We start from the raw sequence: 20830 nt of genomic DNA, 5'->3' as shown, positions 1-20830 counted from the left end.
TTGCCTTCTCGTTGCAAATGAGACAGCGAGTGATGAGCAGGGAGAGATGGAGCTTGACTGGCCCTTGAATTAAGTAGCTGTGATTAGCTGAAGATTTCCTTCTACTCTTTTGTCGGAACACAGATTCCATGACGTCTTCTTTGCCTACAGAGCGAAAGGTGTAAAAAATAAGCCTCATATATCACATGCAGCCCCCAACCCTCCTCTTCAACTCAGAAATATACGTGTGTTTTTATTCTTTGCAAATCATATTACTGGCTGGACTGCTGAACATGGACTGTCTCTGGATACTGCCCAACGAAAAATAGTGACGGCATAGACCTTTATACTTAAACTAACCACACAGTATTATTCTGTATGTGGAGGATAATACAGATATTATAACCCCTAAGTGACTTCTCATATCCTTATCATTTACAGTAGGGGGTACATTATCCCTTATAATACATGAGTGATACTCAGAGTTCCCTGTATAACTCAGCCTGCAGCCTTGTGTCTTTATATGGTCACAGAACAACCCCTCAGTGACTTCTAATATCCTTATCATTTACAGTAGGGGGTACATTATCCCTTATAATACATGAGTGATACTCAGAGTTCAATGAATAACTCAGCCTTGTGCCTTTATATAGTAACATACCCCCTAAGTGACTTCTAATAACCTTATAATACACAAAAGCCATGAATATCCTGTAAATTATATCCTTATAAACGGTGAGTAGTGATGTCATCAGTTATAAACGGTGAGTAGTGATGTCATTTCTGTCACATGACTCACTAAAATTTGTGTATTATAATAAATAAAGTACCCCCAGTTGTAAAATATGAGGATATTAGAAGTTACCTCGGAGTTCCATGACCTGTATAAAAACACTCGGCCTTCGGCCTCGTGTTTTTATATGGTCATGAAACTCCTCGGTAACTAATAATATCCTTATATTTTACAAGAGGGGGTACTTTATTCACTATATCATTTACAGTAGGGGTACATTATCCCTTATAATACATGAGTGATACTCAGAGTTCCCTGTATAACTCAGCCTGCAGCCTTGTGCCTTTATATGGTCACAGAACAACCCCTCAGTGACTTCTAATATCCTTATTATTTACAGTAGGGGGTACATTATCCCTTATAATACATGAGTGATACTCAGAGTTCCCTGTGTAACTCAGCCTGCAGCCTTGTGCCTTTATATGGTCACAGAACAACCCCTCAGTGACTTCTAATATCCTTATCATTTACAGTAGGGGGTACATTATCCCTTATAATACATGAGTGATACTCAGAGTTCCCTGTATAACTCAGCCTGCAGCCTTGTGCCTTTATATGGTCACAGAACAACCCCTCAGTGACTTCTAATATCCTTATTATTTACAGTAGGGGGTACATTATCGCTTTTAATTCATGAGTGATATTCCGACCCTAATTTAGAAGTGTGTTATAACACATGGTGAGACAGATAATCTGTGGATTATAATAAGGAAGCTGAGACATTTATGGGCAGAGGGATATGTGTCACATTACGGTACAACAAGGCAGGTGCTTTTGTCAGTTAATGACTGTCGCTTTTCCTCTTATACATTTCATTCGGAGTCGTTTCATCGGCACTACCTGCGCTAAGCATATAATAAAATACTTCTCATTACCGGTGGCATTACTCATTCCTTTTTTTCCAATATTCCCATTAATAAATAACATACATTCACTTAAAAATAGAAATCAAAAGCCTCACACTTGCCATCGCTATGGAAACATCAACCAAAAAAAAAAAATTGCCTTTTTTATTTATTGGCGGCGGTGCTTAAGAGGAGAGACCCCGGTGCATTTAAGCCAGTGATTATTTTTCAATGGATCAATGTTTCTCTATTGTGTTTTGCAGCGGAAAAGAAAAATAGAAATATATGTTTCAAGTAAGATTTGACAAGCCGGAGATTCTGCCTCAGATAAATAATTTATACCTTTTCTTGTTTAAAGACGAGACGTTCTGAAAATGCAGAGTGATGTTGCCTTTAAATAGATGCAACATGTGTATTCTCTGGCGCCCATTACATGGCATGTGTTTATAAGGGCGGCAGCAAATGCCAATGTATAGGTGGGTCTTGATTGTTGCTGAAAGGGGGCCATCAAAAATGTATTACAGATGCGGGTCAGACATATTCTTAAGAAGTACAGGGAGTTGGGAGTGCACAGAGCAGGCAGGATTCCTGACACCTGCAACCATACAGCCTACTTACCGAAAAGATCACATTACAACATCCCTGGTGGACCCTCAGCAGAATCATCTTGCTTGCTGCCCCCCTCATGGTTGGACTGCTCTACCTGAGTTCTGGTTGGACTGCCCTACCTGACTACTGGCTGAACTGACCTACCTGAGTTCTGGTTGGACTGCCCTACCTGACTACTGGCTGAACTGACCTACCTGAGTTCTGGTTGGACTGCCCTACCTGACTACTGGCTGAACTGACCTACCTGAGTTCTGGTTGGACTGCCCTACCTGAGTACTGGTTGAACTGCACTACCTGAGTTCTGGTTGGATTGGCCTACCTAAATTCTTGTTGGACTGCCCTATCTGAGTTCTGGTTGGACTGCCCTACCTGAGTACTGGTTGAACTGCACTACCTGAGTTCTGGTTGGATTGGCCTACCTAAATTCTTGTTGGACTGCCCTACCTGAGTTCTGGTTGGATTGGCCTACCTAAATTCTTGTTGGACTGCCCTATCTGAGTTCTGGTTGGACTGCCCTACCTGAGTTCTGCTTGCACTGCCCTACCTGAGTTCTGGTTGGATTGCCCTACCTAAATTCTGGTTGGACTGCCTTATCTGAGTTCTGGTTGGACTGCCCTACCTGAGTTCTGGTTGGATTGCCCTACCTAAATTCTTGTTGGACAACCCTATCTGAGTTCTGGTTGGATTGCCCTACCTGAGTTCTGGTTGGCTTGCCCTACCTAAATTCTTGTTGGACTGCCCTATCTGAGTTATGGTTGGACTCCCCTATCTGAGTTCTGGTTGGACTGCCCTACCTGAGTTCTGGTTGGACTGCCCTACCTGAGTTCTGGTTGGATTGCCCTACCTAAATTTTGGTTGGACTGCTTTATATAAGTTCTGGTTGGACTGCCCTACCTGAGTTCTGGTTGGATTGCCCTACCTAAATTCTTGTTGGACTACCCTATCTGAGTTCTGGTTGGACTGCCCTACCTGAGTTCTGGTTGGATTGCCCTACCTAAATTCTTGTTGGACTGCTCTATCTGAGTTCTGGTTGGACTGCCCTACCTGAGTTCTGTTGGACTGCCCTACCTGAGTTCTGGTTGTATTGCCCTACCTAAATTCTGGTTGCCTGCACTATCTGATTTCTGGTTGGCCTGACCTACCTGAGTTCCGGTTAGACTGCTCTACCCGAGTACTGGTTGGCTGTCCTATTGGAGATGGGACTGGCCTACCTGAGTACCACAGACTCTATGGGCCCCAGCCTAGGAGAATTCCCATCATTATTTCCTCTTCAGAATTATATAAAACCCAGTTTGCCAGTGTCTCTATCGATATCTAATTGCTGTCAGGTTCTTTGGTGGGTCTGATACAGGTTCCAGTAATTCCATGTGGCATCTCCATGCGGAGGGGGGAGGCAGCTGGTAAGATGGCACTGCTGTACCTATAATAAAACTGCAGCTGAGATTTAGTTGCTGCTTCCAAGTTGCAGTGTATCCCATATTGAAATAGAACATGTTCTGTTTCAGGGATGAGCCCGGCCTGCGTTCTGCTCAGAGACAGGGAAGCTGCACGACTGGAAAATGCAACAATTCGGGAAAAATGAAAGACACAGCGAGAGCTGCTCCCCGGAGCCTCCTAATAAACCATTGTCCGTTTTATTGGTTGTCATATAAGACATATATATATTATGGAAGCAGTTGCCATGTGCTGTTTAGCCATTATGTGCTTTATAGCCCGTGTGTGTGAATAGGCTGTAAAATCAATCAGGGCTTCATGCTATAGTCTAGTTACGATCCATCTGAAGCTCCAGCATCGGAGAGATAGGAAAGCCGGAGCGAGGGGGTCGCGTTGTTTTGTCTTTATGGGAACATGAGTGAAAGAAACCTAAACAGAACTTATTATTAATAATAATAGGTCATGCTTTGAGCTGGCAGTTAAAGGGCAACTATACCTTCTATTTATATTGCACCTTTCATTGCAATTCCCTAATGGAAATACTAAAACGCCTCCGATTCTCATTTCAGTTTCAAAGCTGTTGCTCAAACTGTCATTGAACCAGGCTGACTGACTACACACATGTAGCAGGAACAGCCCCTAAGTTTGCTCATAGTCTGTACAGAGAGATCCCATAAAACTATGGCAGCAAAGGTATTCCTCTGTACTAAGCACAATTCAGCAGGAACAGTCCCTAAGTTTGCTCATAGTCTGTACAGAGAGATCCCATAAAACTATGGCAGCATAGGTATTCCCTGTACTAAGCACAATTCAGCAGGAACAGCCCCTAAGTTTGCTCATAGTCTGTACAGAGAGATCCCATAAAACTATGGCAGCATAGGTATTCCCTGTACTAAGCACAATTCAGCAGGAACAGCCCCTAAGTTTACTCATAGTCTGTACAGAGAGATCCCATATAACTATGGCAGCAAAGGTATTCCTCTGTACTAAGCACAATTCAGCAGGAACAGTCCCTAAGTTTGCTCATAGTCTGTACAGAGAGATACCATAAAACTATGGCAGCATAGATATTCCCCTGTACTAAGCACAATTCAGCAGGAACAGTCCCTAAGTTTGCTCATAGTCTGTACAGAGAGAATTTGTAGCAAGTCTATTTTGTGACATTTATTATTTTTTTAATTATTTAAAATATGCTGTTTGCTATTTACAGTATTGCGATGTTTACATAGATTTACATAGATTTAGCCTAACCCATATCTGAATTAAAGGGGTGGCTCACCTTTAAAGGAAAACTATACCCCCCAAACAATGTAGGTCTCTATTAAAAGATTCTGAGTAAAACAGCTCATGTGTAAAACCCTGCTTCATGTAAATGAACCATTATCATAATAATATACTTTTTTAGTAGTATGTGCCATTGGGTAATCATAAATAGAAAATTGCCATTTTAAAAAATAAGGGCCGCCCCCTGAGATCGTAAGATTCACTGTGCACACATACAAACCACATGTAAGGTCACATGAGCCAATTAACAGACAGAGTTCTGCCTTTTGCTTCCTCACTTCTTCCTGTTACAGTTAGTGTTGTAGTATTTCTGGTCAGGTGATCTCTGAGGCAGCACAGATAGAGTCACGAAATGGTGGTTCAAGGCAAGAGATGTAAAAGGGCAATATTTATGTAAATATATATTCCAGTTTGATAAGATTCTTTAATACGTCATTCAATTTAATATAAACTATCTGTTGCTTAAGTATTCATTTTGGGGGTATAGTTTTCCTTTAAGTTAACTTTTAGCGTGTTATAGAATGGCTAATTCTAAGCTACTTTTCAATTGGTCATCATTATTTATTTTTGAAAGTTTTTGAATTATTTGGCTTCTGCGTCTGATTGTTTCCAGCTTTCAAATGGGGGTCACTTACCCCTTCTAAAAAACAAATGCTCTGTAAGGCTACAAATGTATTATTATTGCTACTTTTTATTACTCATCTTTTCTGTTCATATATCAGTCTCTTATTCAAATCAGTGTATGGTTTCTAGGGTGATTTGGGCCAAGCAACCAGTTTGCTGAAATTTGCAAACTGGAGAACTGCTGAATAAAAAGCTAAATAACTTAAAACCCACAAATAATAAAAAATGAAAATCAATTGCAAATTGTCTCAGAATATCCCTCTCTACATCATACTAAACTTGTGAACAATCCTAATCTAAGGTCTTATGAATAGACACTAATGCATTTTGCCACTAGGTGGAGCATGCACAGAAAATGAACTGCTAAAAGGACTTTGTACTGAAATCTTTGAAATACGACATTGCTGCAATGACTCCAAACACCATTGAGAGCAGTGCTCATACTCTTTTTATCACTTCCAGATAAACTACAATACACTGGAACAAACTGTCTAAAGCGCAGGACCGCAGAGTACAGGTATGGGACCTGTTATCCAGAATGCTTGGGACCTGGGGCTTTCTGTAATTTAGATCTTCATACCTTAAGTCTACTAGAAAATCAAGTAAACATTAAATAAACCCAATAGGCTGGTTTTACTTCCAATAAGGATTAATTATATCTTAGTTGGGATCAAGTACAAGTGCTACTGTTTTATTATTACAGAGAAAAAGGAAATCATTTTGAAAAGTTTGGATTCTTTGGATAAAATGGAATCTATGGGAGATGGCCTTTCTGTAATTCGGAGCTTTCTGGATAATGGGTTTCCGGATCCCATACACACACATATATATACAAAGAAAGTCCAGACTGGTGCACCGATAAACAATAGCCGCAATGCCTGTGTGCTGGTTAGGTTACAAAACAATTATATTTACAACAACAAAAAACGCACCACCAGGTCTTTATAAGAAATGGGATAATCAAAATTTATTCAACGTTTCGGCTCTCTTACTTGAGCCGTCTTTGAACCCTGAAACGTTGAATAAATTAAGCCAAAACCTTGAATACATTTTGATTTTCACTTTTCTTATCAAGACCTGGTGGTGCGGGTTTTTTTTGTACATATTTATATATGTGTGTGTGTGTGAGTGTGTGTGTGAGTGTGTGTGTGAGTGTGTGTGTGAGTGTGCAAGTGCACGTGCTGCTGGGTAAGGAGCATTAAATAAATAATGAAGTGGCCTATGCCGGATCTCCATCTTTGCTTCTCATGAATATGCATCGCTAAGGGAAATATGAGCATTGGGAAAATATGACTCATAAGAGTTGCTTCCAACCTAAAGGGATATGTTTTATTTTATTTTACAAGCACTACAAATCCAATGGAAGAACACTGATCATATAGCTTATGCTATACAGACAGCTAGAATGGAAGCAGGTAAGATCACATTAAAAACCGTTCCCTTTTGCACCTATCGTAAGAACATCATCTTTCTTTTCCTGCCGTTCTAATGAACTGAACAGAAATAACGCAGCACAGGGATGCACTGTCCCTTTAAGGGCACTGGCAGAGACACCTCTTCATGGGCATCCCATAAATGTTTGATCAAATGGCTTGGAAGGGGTTTCTTCCTACACGAGAAACACGGCTCTGACGGGATATGAAATATGAATGTTCAAGAATGTATTGGCAGCTCCTTAATTGGCAAACTGCAGAGAGAAAAGCACGACTGTGCGCCAGATGCATCGCTTCTCTACCAAACCTGGTAGGGCCACTGTGCAAGCACTGACAGCTCAGATCAGATCTACTCTGGGTACGAGTTGCTAATAAGCAGTGTATTCCATTGTCTGTTTAAAGGCCAAGTTCACGTTAACATATAGGTTGAAGGAGACTTCCCAAGGTAGGAACTGGAGAGCTCTCTATTCACCTGTATAGGGCTTTTAGACTTGAACTCAGATGAACTGAGGCAAACTGCCCTTTAAAGCACAAGTATGGTAAAAGAGTGCTATTCTTTATTAATTATTATTAATTATTTTTTTTTTATTCAAGATATTAAGGTTACATGTACTGTTAATATGAATGAATTTTGTTCCAACCACGCCACCTGCTGGTCAGTTTCCCATCAGTCTGACCACCAAGTAGTCAAGGAAGTTGTCAGGAGAAAGAAAGAGGCTGCTCTGATGTTCTTCTGCTTAGGAAATACATTAGAAACGTTTCTCAAATCTTTCCTAAGCAGAAGAACATCAGAGCAGCCTCTTTCTTTCTCCTGACAACTTCCTTGACTACTTGGTGGTCAGACTGATGGGAAAATGACCAGCAGGTGGCGCTGTTGTAACACAATTCATACATATTAACAGCACATGTATCCCTTAATATCTTGGAATAAAAAGAAAATAAATAATGAATGTAACCCTTTGATTTTCCTAAAACACCTCCCTGCCCCATTTGGTGCTGTTTTCATTCCACGTGTTGGTGGCTCAAACCAACCGAAAACTATTCCAATTATGCAATATAAAGACCTTAGAAAAACACAAAGTGGAATTAAAAATGATTATCTTTTACATTTTACAATTTACACAATATAATTAATCAGTGACGGGCCAGTCTAAGAATTCACAAAAATAATTCAAAATCAATCAATAAAAAGACCCTTAAAATTCATATACACTTTTGACTGTAATTATCCTTACAATTCATATCATTCAAGTTCAAACTATCTTTAAAAAAACATATATGACAAAATCCAATGGATTCAGACAAAAAACGATTGCTACCACAAAAACTTGCCAATTGACAGTTTCTCAGTTCCAAACACATCCAATATTAGGTGGAAACGCCAATGCCTGTAGCCAGAAAATAACACAACTTAAAAAACACAACTTCAAGAACAAGAAGGAGCTGACTCACTTCCAAACACACTTGATATAAAACGATAATTCCGAGATTCTGGAGGTTAAATTTAACAACCTCCACTAGAAGAGCAACATTGGCATCTAGAGTGTAGGGCGTCACTCTTGTTGGCACAATAAGGGATCTGAATTGGGCGAGTTGCTTGTAAATAAATACAGAGTTTTGACGTCCTGGTGCAAATCCATCCAATCAGAACCACTTCTTTGGATCATAAAGTCCCTGGAGTGCAAATACAAAGGATCAGATACAATAAATCTATTTAATCCCTTGAATTAATCCTAAACTGTCTGCATCTCAGCTGCTGTTTGTCCTTCCATAATTGCAGAACTAGGGCCCCATCTTTGAATTATGACACCGAGATTGGGTAAGGAGCAGCGAGACAGAAAGGTTTAAGATGGGAGGTGGAAGTGGGTGTGGATGGTGTCTGAAAGGAGTGGAGGACAGGGTCGGACTGGGGGGCCCGGGGCCCACTGAGACTACTGTCCAGGGCCCCCTCCGACCCCCTACTGTGATGCACACTGTGCGCCTGCTTTACGGCGCGGCTCGACGCTCCTGCTTGAAAGGCACCGCTCAGGGCTCTGCATGCGCGCATGCACAGATGGCGCAGCGCGGCGCCTAAAGAAATCTTTTTTTTTTTTAACAAACTGGTCGGGAGAGGGGTCTGGCCCAGTGGGGGCCCATTAGGGGTCGGAGCCCACCGGGTTTTTTCCCGGTTTCCCGCCGGGCCAGTCCGACACTGGTGGAGGAGATGACCAGGACCGTAAAGTCAGACAAGAGAAGAAATGTAGTGAGGAGCAGAGGAGTGGGGGCTTTGCATGTAAGCAGAAGGGTTTTATATGCTATCCTTTGCTTAACAGGTGGCCATGCTAAGGATTTTAATTAGGGTGGAACAAGTTCCCTCTTAGGAGAGAGCAGGAGGATCCTAATAGCAGAGGTTAGAGGGATTCTGTCATGGTTTTTATGGTGTAGTTTTCATTTTTAAATTACACTGTGTACATTACAAATAATTCACTCTTCCATATAAAGTGTTTTTCCTGAACTAACAAGTGTAATTTTTTTGTATTGGTGTGTAGGCAGCCATCTCCGATCATTTTGCCTGGTCATGCGATTTCAGAAAGAGCCAGCACTTTACAATGGAACTGCTTTCTGATCAGCTACTGTTTCTCCTACTCAATGTGACTGGAGGAGTCACAACTTGAATTTTTACTATTGAGTGCTATTCACATATGGAAGAATTTTTAGCAATGCAGGTGCAAGAGAGCTGCTATCTGGTTACCTTCCCATTGTTCTGTTGTTAGGCTTCTGGGGGGGGAGGGGTGATATCACTCCAACTTGCAGTACAGCAGTAAAGAGTGACGGAAGTTTATCAGCACATAGTTGAGAACACCTGGGAAACGGACAATTTGTCAAGTCCCATGTCAGATTTCAAAATTAATATAAAAAAAAACTGTTTCCTCTTTTGACAAATGGATTTCAGTGTAGGATTCTGCTGAAGCAGCTCTATTAACCGATGAAAAGCCATGTAAAATCTCTTTAATTAATGCAGGGGAGAGAGCTGGGAGTCAGGGAGAGCGGTTAGTAGGAGATTGCAATAGTCTAAGGTGGATACGTTTTAGCTGTTATTTGTAAAAGAAAGGGGAGTATCTTGGCAATATTGCAGAGAAAAAGGTAAGTTTAGGGTGGTGGCACGCATAGCATTTGGGGGAATTAGTCGCCCAGCAACAAATCTCCTCTTCTTCGGGCAACTAATCTCCCCGAAATGCCTTCCCGCCAGCTAGAATGTGAATTACTGGCAGGATGGCACTCAGATCGCTTCGGTTTTCTAAAGTCGCCCGAAGTTTCCTCGTGAGGCATTTCGGGGAGATTAGTCTCCCCCAAATGCTACGTGTGCCAATACCCTTAGCAGTAACTCCAAAGATGACCGCCAGGCAGCGCGCTGAATTAACAGGGTTAATTGTCAGACAAGATGGGAATGTGATTCCTTGATTAATTAGACAAATGGTGCAGATCTTTATAAACAAGGGCTGTACTGATGACTATGGGGCACAGGTAGAGGGGTCTGGTCTGACAGGAGACAAACAGCCAGGGGGGCAGTCACAGCTGTAACTAATGTTCAGACATTCACAGCAAGTCCTGTCCCATTAGAGCTTACAATCTATTCTCCTTTTCTCGCAAACTGTGGTCAATTTCATCGGAAGCCAATTAACTACGTGTAGGAAGAAAGCAGAGCGTTCAGGTGAATCCCACACAAACTAGCAACAATACATGACGGTCACCTGGTTGAAAATATACCCACGACCCTAATTGTGCAGAGTAGCAGTGCAAATCCACTGTGCCACTATGTTGCCCAACATGGAAAATAACTACACTGAGTGGGGGGCTGGTTGGTCTATTTCTAGTAATGAACTATATTACTCTACTAGTGAACACTGCAAAAGCAACTATAGTTCTCATCATCATCATTGCCCACCCTGCAAGGCGTGAAGAGTGTGGGAATCCCATCTGTTGTAATACCATGTTCCACCAGCAGGTGGTGTTGTGTGGCTCTTACTTTTGAGTGGATCTCGGATAGATTTGGTACATTTGGATCTCGGATAGATTTGACCTACTGGCCCACACAGTAGGTCAAATCAGGGCAATCAGATTGTTCAGAGAGCTGAGGACTATATTCTGATGGGATTTTCCACCATGATTTAGTCAGATACTCATTGGAGAGGGCAAGGACCACATGGGCTTGTTGATGGTGGTCTTCTCCTGATGACCTGCTCCAGAGTGGTTAAGACCTAATGTGTGTGTGTGTGTATACAGAACAGAGGTGTACAACCCACAGCCTACAAGCTGTTGTACAACAATTCCCTTTACTCCCCACCTACACACCAGACTGGGAGTTGCAGCCAACAAGATCAGTCCGACAGACTGGACTTGATGAAATAGAGCATGCATGGCCCTTTAATTGTTTTTAAACATCAAGTTCCAGCATCCCACTAATGTTTCTGGCTGCTATGACTTGAAGAGTGTAGTTCGACAACATTCAAAGCAGTGATGTCTGTCTGTTTCCATGGTGTGAGCTGATTGTGTATAATGTCAAAGTCTGTTGGACCTTTAACCAGACTAAATACCATAAATGTCCTTTGCGTGCCAGGGGCTGAACTACTGGGGGTGCGATTGTACTCAGGCCTGGACCCCCTTGGGCTGAAAACTAGGTCTGGAGGGTAGATGGAGGGCCCGGCTGCTCTGCCTACACGGGCGACAGCACTGATAGTTCTGTTATTGTTGCAGGCTCACTTCCAGCCCAGGGGCCACTTCCAGCCCAGGGGCCACTTCCAGCCCAGGGGCCACTTCCAGCCCAGGGGCCACCAGCTGCACAGACCTGATCTAGATGACTTTATGAACAAATCCAAAATATTATGGGAGTTATTTATCAAGGGCCGAGTTGTGTTTTCTTAATCGATTCAAGTTTTTCAAGGGTAGTTTCAGTAAGAATTCTAAAGTCAAGTTTTTTTTTTTAACCCGAAATTTTTTTTTTTTACTGAAACTACCCTTGAAAAACTCAAGTTTTTCGGGTTAAAAAAAACTTGAATTTTTAAAGATTTATTATGCCCTGAAGCTGCCAGTAACTTGAAACTGAAAATTCTCTGGCTAAAACCTGTTGAGGTCATGTAGAAGTCATTAAGGTCCCCTGAAGATGCTTTTAGCCTTCATGATTTTTTGGGGGGGGGGGGTGGTTTGGTGGACTGCGCTCGTAAACTTGATAAATTCGAGCCATTTGAGTTTTTTTTTTCACCAATAACTCAACCAGTTCGAGTTCCCTCCCCCCCCCCCCCCGATTGCATTAATGCGAGGTTTTTACATTCAAGTTTTTTCATAAATAAGGAAACATTTGAGTTTTGAGTTTATTCAAGGTAGAAAAATCCTCACAAACTTGACCTTTGATAAATAACCCTGTATGTGTATATAAACAAGCAGCCTGAATCCAGGGAGCCCACCAGCAGAAAGCTTTCCACTGTAGAATTTAGAGGTGTATATGAATATATAGCAGTTGGTCTCTTTTGGGGGTGCTATGCCTCCCCAGACCTTCATTATATTCCGCCTAATACGCAGTCTGAATCCAGGGATCACACCAACAGAAATCTTTCTCCTGAAGAATTTAGAATGATATCTGAATATAGAGTGTTTGGTGTCTTTTTGGGGAGCTATGCCTCCCGCAACCCCCATTATTCTCCTCCTAACAAGCAACCGGATTCCAGGGAGCCGCCGCAGTATGAAAGAAAAAGTTCTCCTGCCGCCACGAGGAATAGAGCAGAGCTTCAAACCACATTTACTTGTGGGCTGCCCTCTGCCTGTCACAGCATGCTGGAAACCTATTGGCATCACAATTCTAAGTCCAGCCGCAGGGAAAGGGTTACTTCCCCTTTAATCTGGTGTACATTGCTTGTGGGGTTGCTCTGAGAAAAAGACAGGGGTGATTTTATACCTCCGGCTGGACACCTCCATTGGTCTTTAGGTACTGCATATATTCTTATACACAGTATCAGGATGCAATACATATAAAGGCTTCTGTACCCACCGTAATACTTTTTCTACAGTCAAAGGAACCCCCACATTAGCCTTTTATTTTGTCTCTTCCCATCATTGGAGATTGACTTGCCTGATACAGTGCCAGCAGGAGATGAATAATATTCCAATAAATATATATGATCAGTCAATAAACAAGTATTTTTAGCTTTATATAACACTATTTCTGTACACAACATTATTATTTTTTTTACAGTACAGGGACAATAAATAAATATATGCAATTACAAAGATAAAGTGCCCTTAGAGCATAGATAGATAGATAGATAGATAGATAGATAGATAGATAGATAGATAGATAGATAGATATATAATAGATAGATAGATAGATAGATAGATAGATAGATAGATAGATAGATAGATAGATAGATAGATATATGATAGATAGAGAGAGAGAGAGAGAGAGAGAGAGAGAAGAGACAGATGATAGATAGATAGATGATAGATAGATAGATAGATAGATAGATAGATAGATAGATAGATAGATAGATAGATAGATATATGATAGATAGAGAGAGAGAGAGAGAGAGAGAGAGAGAGAGAGAGAGAGAGAGAAGAGACAGATGATAGATAGATAGATGATAGATAGATAGATAGATAGATAGATAGATAGATGATAGATAGATGATAGATAGATAGATAGATCTCGTTGAACTTGCAATTTTAAAGGTCAAATAAATATAAAAAAGTCTGAGACCTCGGTGCTTTTCTCATATACACACACATATGTAACTTGTCATATGACTATAGATAGATAGATATATGTAAAGTAGACAGAGCTATCAGTCACGCGTGTACATACAGTACAAGTCCCTTAGTGTCTGTGTATAAAATAATAATAATAATAATAATGACAGTGTAAGACAATGAGTTCCTCTCACGTTGCGCGTTTCGCTCTCCCCAACAGACTGTGTGGGACCCTCTCACCTTCCCTCTTTACTACCCCAGGGCCCTCTGTGCTTAATGAGCGGCAGAGCAGCCGGCCAATCAGCTAGCAGGAATCTCCCTCCCCTTTCTCTTTTTCCCATGCCTGGGGGCCGTGCCCTGCTCCCCTCCCTCCTGTGCTTTTACCACCCCTCTCCCTCCCTCCCTCCTGCCTTTGTATCAAACATCCGGGTTTCCCTCCTGCCTCTGCTCCTCTTTCTCCCTCTCTCCTTTCTTTTTTTAGAAGCCATTTTGGACTGAGTTCAGGATTTTGGGGGGCCCCACACAGTGCAGTGAATAATAGCCGGTGCGGCCCCTCCCCTCTTTCCCTGGCAGTTGTGTATCTGTCACATTGAAGTTTGGGCTCCTGTGAGTCTGAGCCTCCCCCTGTGTCTCATGTGAAGCTGCTGCTGCAGAAGGTGGAGTCGTTGCATGAGGGTGGGGGGAGTCGCTGCTGTTTGATCTGCCTCTGCTCCCCATTCACACTCTCATTTCATTCCCACGGATCCACATTACAACTCGCCTTTAACCCTTTCCCTGGCGGAGCCCACGCGTCTTTCATCCCTCCTGCCGCGGCCGCTGAGCGACCAGAGCGCGACATTGTTGCGGCGGGGGATTGGGCGACATTGTTGCGAATAATCGGAGCTGCTGGGGGGGAACTGATACAACGTTGCGACTGTAAAGGAATTAACTCGGCCGAATGGGATTTTATCTGTGTCGGTGAGAGAAGCGGATCCCAGGAGCATGGGGGCGTCTGTAGCGCTGACTTTTCTACTTCTTCTTGCAACTTTCCGCGCAGGTGAGTGACACGATGGGGGAGGGCGGAATGGGGCATTTATTTGGGGGGGGGGTGGAGCATTAATTTAGAGGGGCATTTGGGGGGTACAAACCTCCTCCTCCTGCTCCAACAGGGCAACTAGTAAAGAACTTGCCTTATATTTAACCTGCCAGAGGTTTAACTGGGAAGCTCCGGATAACAGAACGTGTTTATGCTAAATAAGTTCAAGCTAAAGAAGGGGGCGGCGTTTGTTTATTTTCCTTGCTGCTGTGCTTTACTGAACTACATCTCCCAGCATTCCCTGTGTGTGTGTGGGGGGGGTGCATTGTATTGGGCATAAGAGAAAGTGCACGTGTCTCCCCTTGGCACAATGTTCTTCCCCATGGGCTGCTGCTGATTTATTTACAAATACAAAGTAAAGCTGATGGGAATGTACTGGCTGGAGAGCTGCAGCAGTGAAAGGGTTAAGAGCAGCAGGATCCCATTAATAACCCAGGAGAGTGGGGGTGGGGAGACCTTACTGTGCACCCCCCCCCCCCCTGTGTCAGATCCAGTATAATAATAATAATAATAATAATACTAGTACTACACTACTGCCATGTGTTACTCCAGCTCATTTCCCTGGATTGGATTGGATGCTTTCGTTTCACCTGGGGAGCGATTGGATCGTGTCTGATAAACTGGGGGCTTTTGTTTCCTTCTAGTGTTTCCTGATTGTGGAGGGGGGGGGGGTGATTTTTGTATTAATGAAGCCTTGTGTGATTGATCTTCATTCTATGGGGGGGGGTATTTTTGTCAGATGAATCATTTGCCTTTGATTTGTGGTTGGGAGGTGTGTAATACTCAGTACTGATATGAAACATAATAACATGCCCTCCCCATAGTCACGTTGCTGGATTTGTAAGATCTCGGTATATTTTTAGCCGACTGTTCTATTTCAGAATGGCATCCAGCTATCAGCTCACACAGCAGTGCCAACCTCCTATTTCTATGCTCCGTGCCACCCTCCTTATAATGGTTCCTTCCCACAGTGCCAGGCTGCAGGTTCTATACACAATGCCACCCTCCTTATAATGGTTCCTTCCCACAGTGCCAGGCTGCAGGTTCTATACACAATGCCACCCTCTGTATAATGTGCCTGTTGATACAATGTACAGCGCCAGCCTCTTCTCTACACGGATCCTGTGCCCCCTTGTTTAAAATGATTGACCCTGTATTGTGTTATTGGGATGTGTCGCTACATTAACATGAATACAGTAACGCCCTCCTTATAGTGATGCCTCCTTGTAGTGCCACCATACAGTGCTGAGTCCATATAGTGACTGTGCTGCATTGTTCTACTGCCATAGCACCTCCACATCATGATGCCCAACTGGAGTGTGTTGTACTAGTGCCACAATGTCTCTATATAAAGATGCCCCCCACCCCGTAGCACCCTGATACCGTGCCACCCACGCCTGGCTTCTCTCGCTTTATTAAATAATACATTGTGGATATAAATATCAGCCTAATTTAATACTTTTCCCTTAACAATGGTGTCGCTGAAGGTCTGAAACTGTACTCTATAAACTCTACTCTATACTGTATGGAGGGGGCTGCATGATACACGTGTGTGTCTGTGTCTGTCTGTGTGTGTGTTTGTGTCTGTCTGTTTGTCTCTGTGTGTGTCTCTGTGTGTGTCTCTGTGTGTGTTTCTGTGTGTGTGTCTGTGTGTTTGTCTGTCTATGTGTGTCTCTCTGTGTGTGTGTGTGTGTCTGTTTGTCTGTGTGTGTCTGTCTGTCTGTTTGTATATGTGTGTCTCTGTGTGTGTGTGTCTGTCTCTTTGTGTGTGTGTAGTGGGTGCTTTTTACAGTCTTCTATCATGAATCAATATGCTCCTTGGCTGTGTCATGCGTGCAGTATATACAGTATATATAGAGATGGCAGCTGAAGCAGCTCGTACAGATTTATACCATGATTCCCCTGCTGGTGTGTGTGCAGCGCCCCCCTCTCTCTTTCTCTCTCTCCATGTCCTTATCAAACCTCATTTAACCCCTGTTTCATACAACTCTATTGCAGAAAGCTGAAAATGCTGCTTGTGGCTGGGTATAAACTATTTGGACGACAGAATTGGCATCTCTGTGCCTGCCTTGCCTTTATCTGTGCCGCACATTTAAAATATAACCCCCCCCCCAACCCATACCGACTCAGCAGCTCGTCCTTCACCCCAAAATACCTATGGCTGGCAGATCTAATTTTGGATTTGAGTCTGGTCTATGGCTGCTTTTCCTTCCCCCCCGTGTTATGATGACTTCAGGGGGAGTGGGGAGGAGATTTGGATTAAAACGAGTTCTTGTTCGATATGTAAACAAATCTGTTAACGCACACCCTCCAAAAAAAAAAAAAAAAATCATGTTTTTAAAGGCTAAATAAAGAGAGCGCCGTTTTCACTCGCTCGCATCGAGACACCATTTTCTTAATTGTTGCAGACAATACAATGGAGTGAATACAGCAAGGCATTAGAAAATGCAATATATTCCTAAAATTCTTGTGAATGAGCCTCCCCCCATGTCTAAATATTGTGATCGTTGGCATCGAAGGGGCTTCTGTTCTGTATCGACATTGTATTCTTGTTTTTGGTCTTATTTTTGACGCTTATACAAGGGGATGGCTATGCCGTTGCAGTGGGTGCTTAGTTTCGGAAAGTGCCTTATTGCTTTTGCGGGTTTATAAAGGTAGATGGGTGTGTGCTGCTTCTTTTGTGAGCCCTGCTTTTCTCTCTTTCTCTAACATAGGGAGGACCAGTGGGGCTGGGGCTGGTACGTAGGAGCTGCTGCTTTTTCTTTAGGAATGTGGTCAGCCAGCTGAAGTTAAAAAAAGAAAGAAAGCTGTACACTGAATCCACCATCCCCTGTTTTTTCCTTTGTTCGCGACGCTCATTAAATATGCAGTGACACTGTTTATAACACACAACAGACATGGCACTGTCATCTGCTTTTTTTTCTCTCTCATTTTCACATTAAAACCACAGGAGAGGAGGCTGATTAACAAATGCAATTGAGAAATAAAAAGAAAGTGGTGGTTGAGGCATTAGGAAATGGGACACATGCTGCTTATTCCTGCGGAACATTTGCTTTATTTAGAGCAGGAAAGTTTTTTTTTTTTTTATTAGAGCAAGTGCCACATGCCTTTGTCCTCTCGGCTTCTGTGATTTTGGATGGGCGATTGATGGTATAAGGGACTATAAAGATCTTTGGGTTTTTTTTATGCTGTATCGTTCAGTTCTGTAGGAGGAAATAATCAGGTAAAGAGTTTGATTATGTGAATGTGGATGCCAGGTGCACAAGGAGGATTTGAACTCAGGTCCTTGTTAAATTAGACCAAAGCTACAAATGCATTGGCGTTTAATAGTCTCTTTTGATCACAGGGTTAGTTCACACGAGGAGATTCGGGGAGATTTTGTCGCCTGGCGTCTAATCGCCTTTTCTTCTCGGCGACCACCTCCCCGAACTGCCTCCGTGTGTCTTCCCATCCATGAAAAGTCGCCAGCTATAATGAAGTTGACTCGTGAGGCGACTTCGGGTGACTTCGGAAAACGAAGCACCGCGTGTGCTGTAGCGCAGGCGACTTTTCATTATAACGGAGGCAGTTCGGGGAGGTTGTCGCCCAGAAAAAGAGGCGATTAGTCGCCAGGCGACAAAAATCTCCCCGAATCACCTCGTGTGAACTAACCCTTAGTAATCAAAACCGACCCTAATGGTAGTAGGGATGCACTGAATCCACTATTTTGGATTCGGCCAAACTGAATCCAAATCCTAATTTGCATATGCATAATTTGCATATGCATATGTTTTTTGATAAAAAGTCACACAATTTACCTCCCCGTCCCTAACTTGCATATGCAAATTAGGATTCAGATTCGGTTCAGATGGGCTGAAGGAGTCGGCCGAATCTGAATCCTGCTGAAAAAGGAAGAATCCAGAATTGAATCCTGGATTTGGTGCATCCCTAAATGGTAGTCAGTGTTTAGGTGACAGGTCTCACAAATAACCTTGGACCTACCACCAGTACCCAACCCACAATGCAGAACAACCCTATACCCAGGAAGTGGTGCCATGTGGGTGTCTCAGTAGTGTCCAAGTATTGTTTAAATGCAGGTAGGGTTGCAGAGAAGATCCTCCTGGTGTGGTCTCTGCTGATCATTTCCATGCTGTTTATATTTTCCTCACCTTCCATTGATGTTTATGTGCTGCTGGGAGTTTGCTTAGTGCGACATTATCTTGAGGTTATTGGAAACTTAAAGCGGATAAACACGCAGAGATCTTATCATATCACCAGTGAAAGGTCATAAGACCGATCGTTCTGTATGTAGAATGATGAATCATTAACAAGATGCAGATGGACCATGCAAGTAAAGATGTCCATCAGGAACCAACAAGGAACATTTGTCGTTACTGTGAGATCAACCATTGGATATTATTGTTTGAGCCAAACACTTTCTTGTTACTATGGAAATACAGAGCTGCCTGCCTCCAGTTTTGGCCGTGAACTTTAATTTAGGGATTGGTTAAGTACTTTCCGTGAGCCTGGTCAGCAGATGGCAAGTAGTTAGCACCTTTGCCAACCTGTAGTGTAGAACTGCGTTGTCCTTCAGAACCAAGAGGGGGACTGGTTATAGGTACCAATGTCATAGATGCAATCAGGATAGTAACATAGTAAGGTAGGTTGAAAAAAGACACACGTTCAACCTTTTAACTTTATTTTAACCTAACTTATTTTGCCTAACTGTTAGTTGATCCAGAGGAAGGCAAACATATAAAAAGCCATTAAGGATGTGTGGAACAGTTCTTTGCTGAATACTGGTCTCAACTGGGTAAACAATAGACTTGGCTGAGCAAGAAGTCAAACTCCTCTTCCTCATTGCTTAGCTGCCTGGTTTTAGGGCACTTGGCTTCCTTGGATGGTACTGGGGCAATGACACAAGGAGCTCAGCTTGAAGGTCATTTAGGGTCAGATCTGGGTGTGTCACTTATATGGTCTTCTATGTACCCATTGAGACCCACATAGAAGGTCAAATAGGATGAGGTTAAAGGTGGCCATACACATATAGATCTGCTTGTTTAAGTTGAGCGATATCGGGCTGATCCGATCGTGTGCCTTAGGGCCTGAGATCATAATGCTGCCAATATGGGCGGTCAGATTGCGAGACCGCATCTACCAACAAATGCGGCCGCGATCCAAAGGGATTTTTAACCATGCCCAATTGACTTTCAGGCAGATAATGATCTGGGAAGCCCGTTTGAGGGCCACACACATGGGCCGATAAGATGCCGACTCGGTCTGATGGCAGCTTTTATCGGCCTGTGTATGGCCAGCTTTAGAGCTGAACACTTGTTCCTTATATCTGTTATCTTACTATGAGCTAAAATGGTCCTGAACAAATGATGTTTCTGCAAGTGGAGGTCTTAACCACAAAGGTCCAACAAGCCGTGCTGTAAGGAAATTGCTTCACAGTCCAACTCCAAAATAATGTGAGGAATTTAGAGAGTGGCAAGTGTTGATTCTAGTAACCCATAGGAGCCAAACTGCGGTGGTCATGCTCTAGTGTAGTTAGGATAGAGGCAACGTTTCACCTGGTCCAGTAATCGATCTGATGTTTGCTTTTCATCAGTTTGCTTGAGGGATAAAAAGCAAACATCTTAATGGTTACTGGATCTGGAGAAACTTTGCACCAGTTAATACATTGCTCCTATTTGTTTGTAAAGTCAGGGTCTGCTGGGTGACCAACTAGCAGTGAGTATATGCATTGTGTAAAGCCCCCCATAGACACGACGATTCTTCTTGCAGAACAAGCGATTTTAGCGAAGTCCGACCAATCCTTCGAAATGGTCGCGCGGCTAATCTCCTGAAAATGGGGCAATAATAGTGGGATTCGAACGATCGTTCCTCTTCCGATTTTTCGGCCGACATCTGTCAGGAAATTGATCGGCCAGGTCAAAACATCTTTGTCGGTCCCAGTGCAATCTCTCTATGTTTGCAGGGCCAAGCAGGCAGCTCCCCTTTGTTTTCCTGGCAAATTGGACTTTTTAGTTGATGGTCAACTCGTACGATCGCACGA

The 20830-nt window shown here is 42.9% G+C and overlaps 1 protein-coding gene across 2 annotated transcripts in view; it reads left to right on the top strand.

The window, feature by feature from the left end:
* The first annotated feature begins 14113 nt into the window (after nt 1–14113).
* Nucleotides 14114–20830, top strand: part of acvr2b.L (activin A receptor type 2B L homeolog) — a 109693-nt gene continuing 102976 nt past the window's right edge. The window contains exon 1 of one of the 2 annotated variants that reach the window (XM_041565363.1): nt 14114–14754. Coding sequence is in view for 1 of the 2 variants with exons in the window: in NM_001090580.1 (NP_001084049.1) it covers nt 14700–14754 (55 nt within the window). In the remaining variant the exon portion in view is untranslated. 2 annotated transcript variants of the gene reach the window in all.

Source organism: Xenopus laevis, chromosome 6L, assembly GCF_017654675.1.
Source record: "Xenopus laevis strain J_2021 chromosome 6L, Xenopus_laevis_v10.1, whole genome shotgun sequence".
Lineage (NCBI taxonomy): Eukaryota > Metazoa > Chordata > Amphibia > Anura > Pipidae > Xenopus > Xenopus laevis.
The sequence above is the reverse complement of the archived record's forward strand: the minus strand, read 5'-3'. Positions and strand labels throughout refer to the sequence as shown.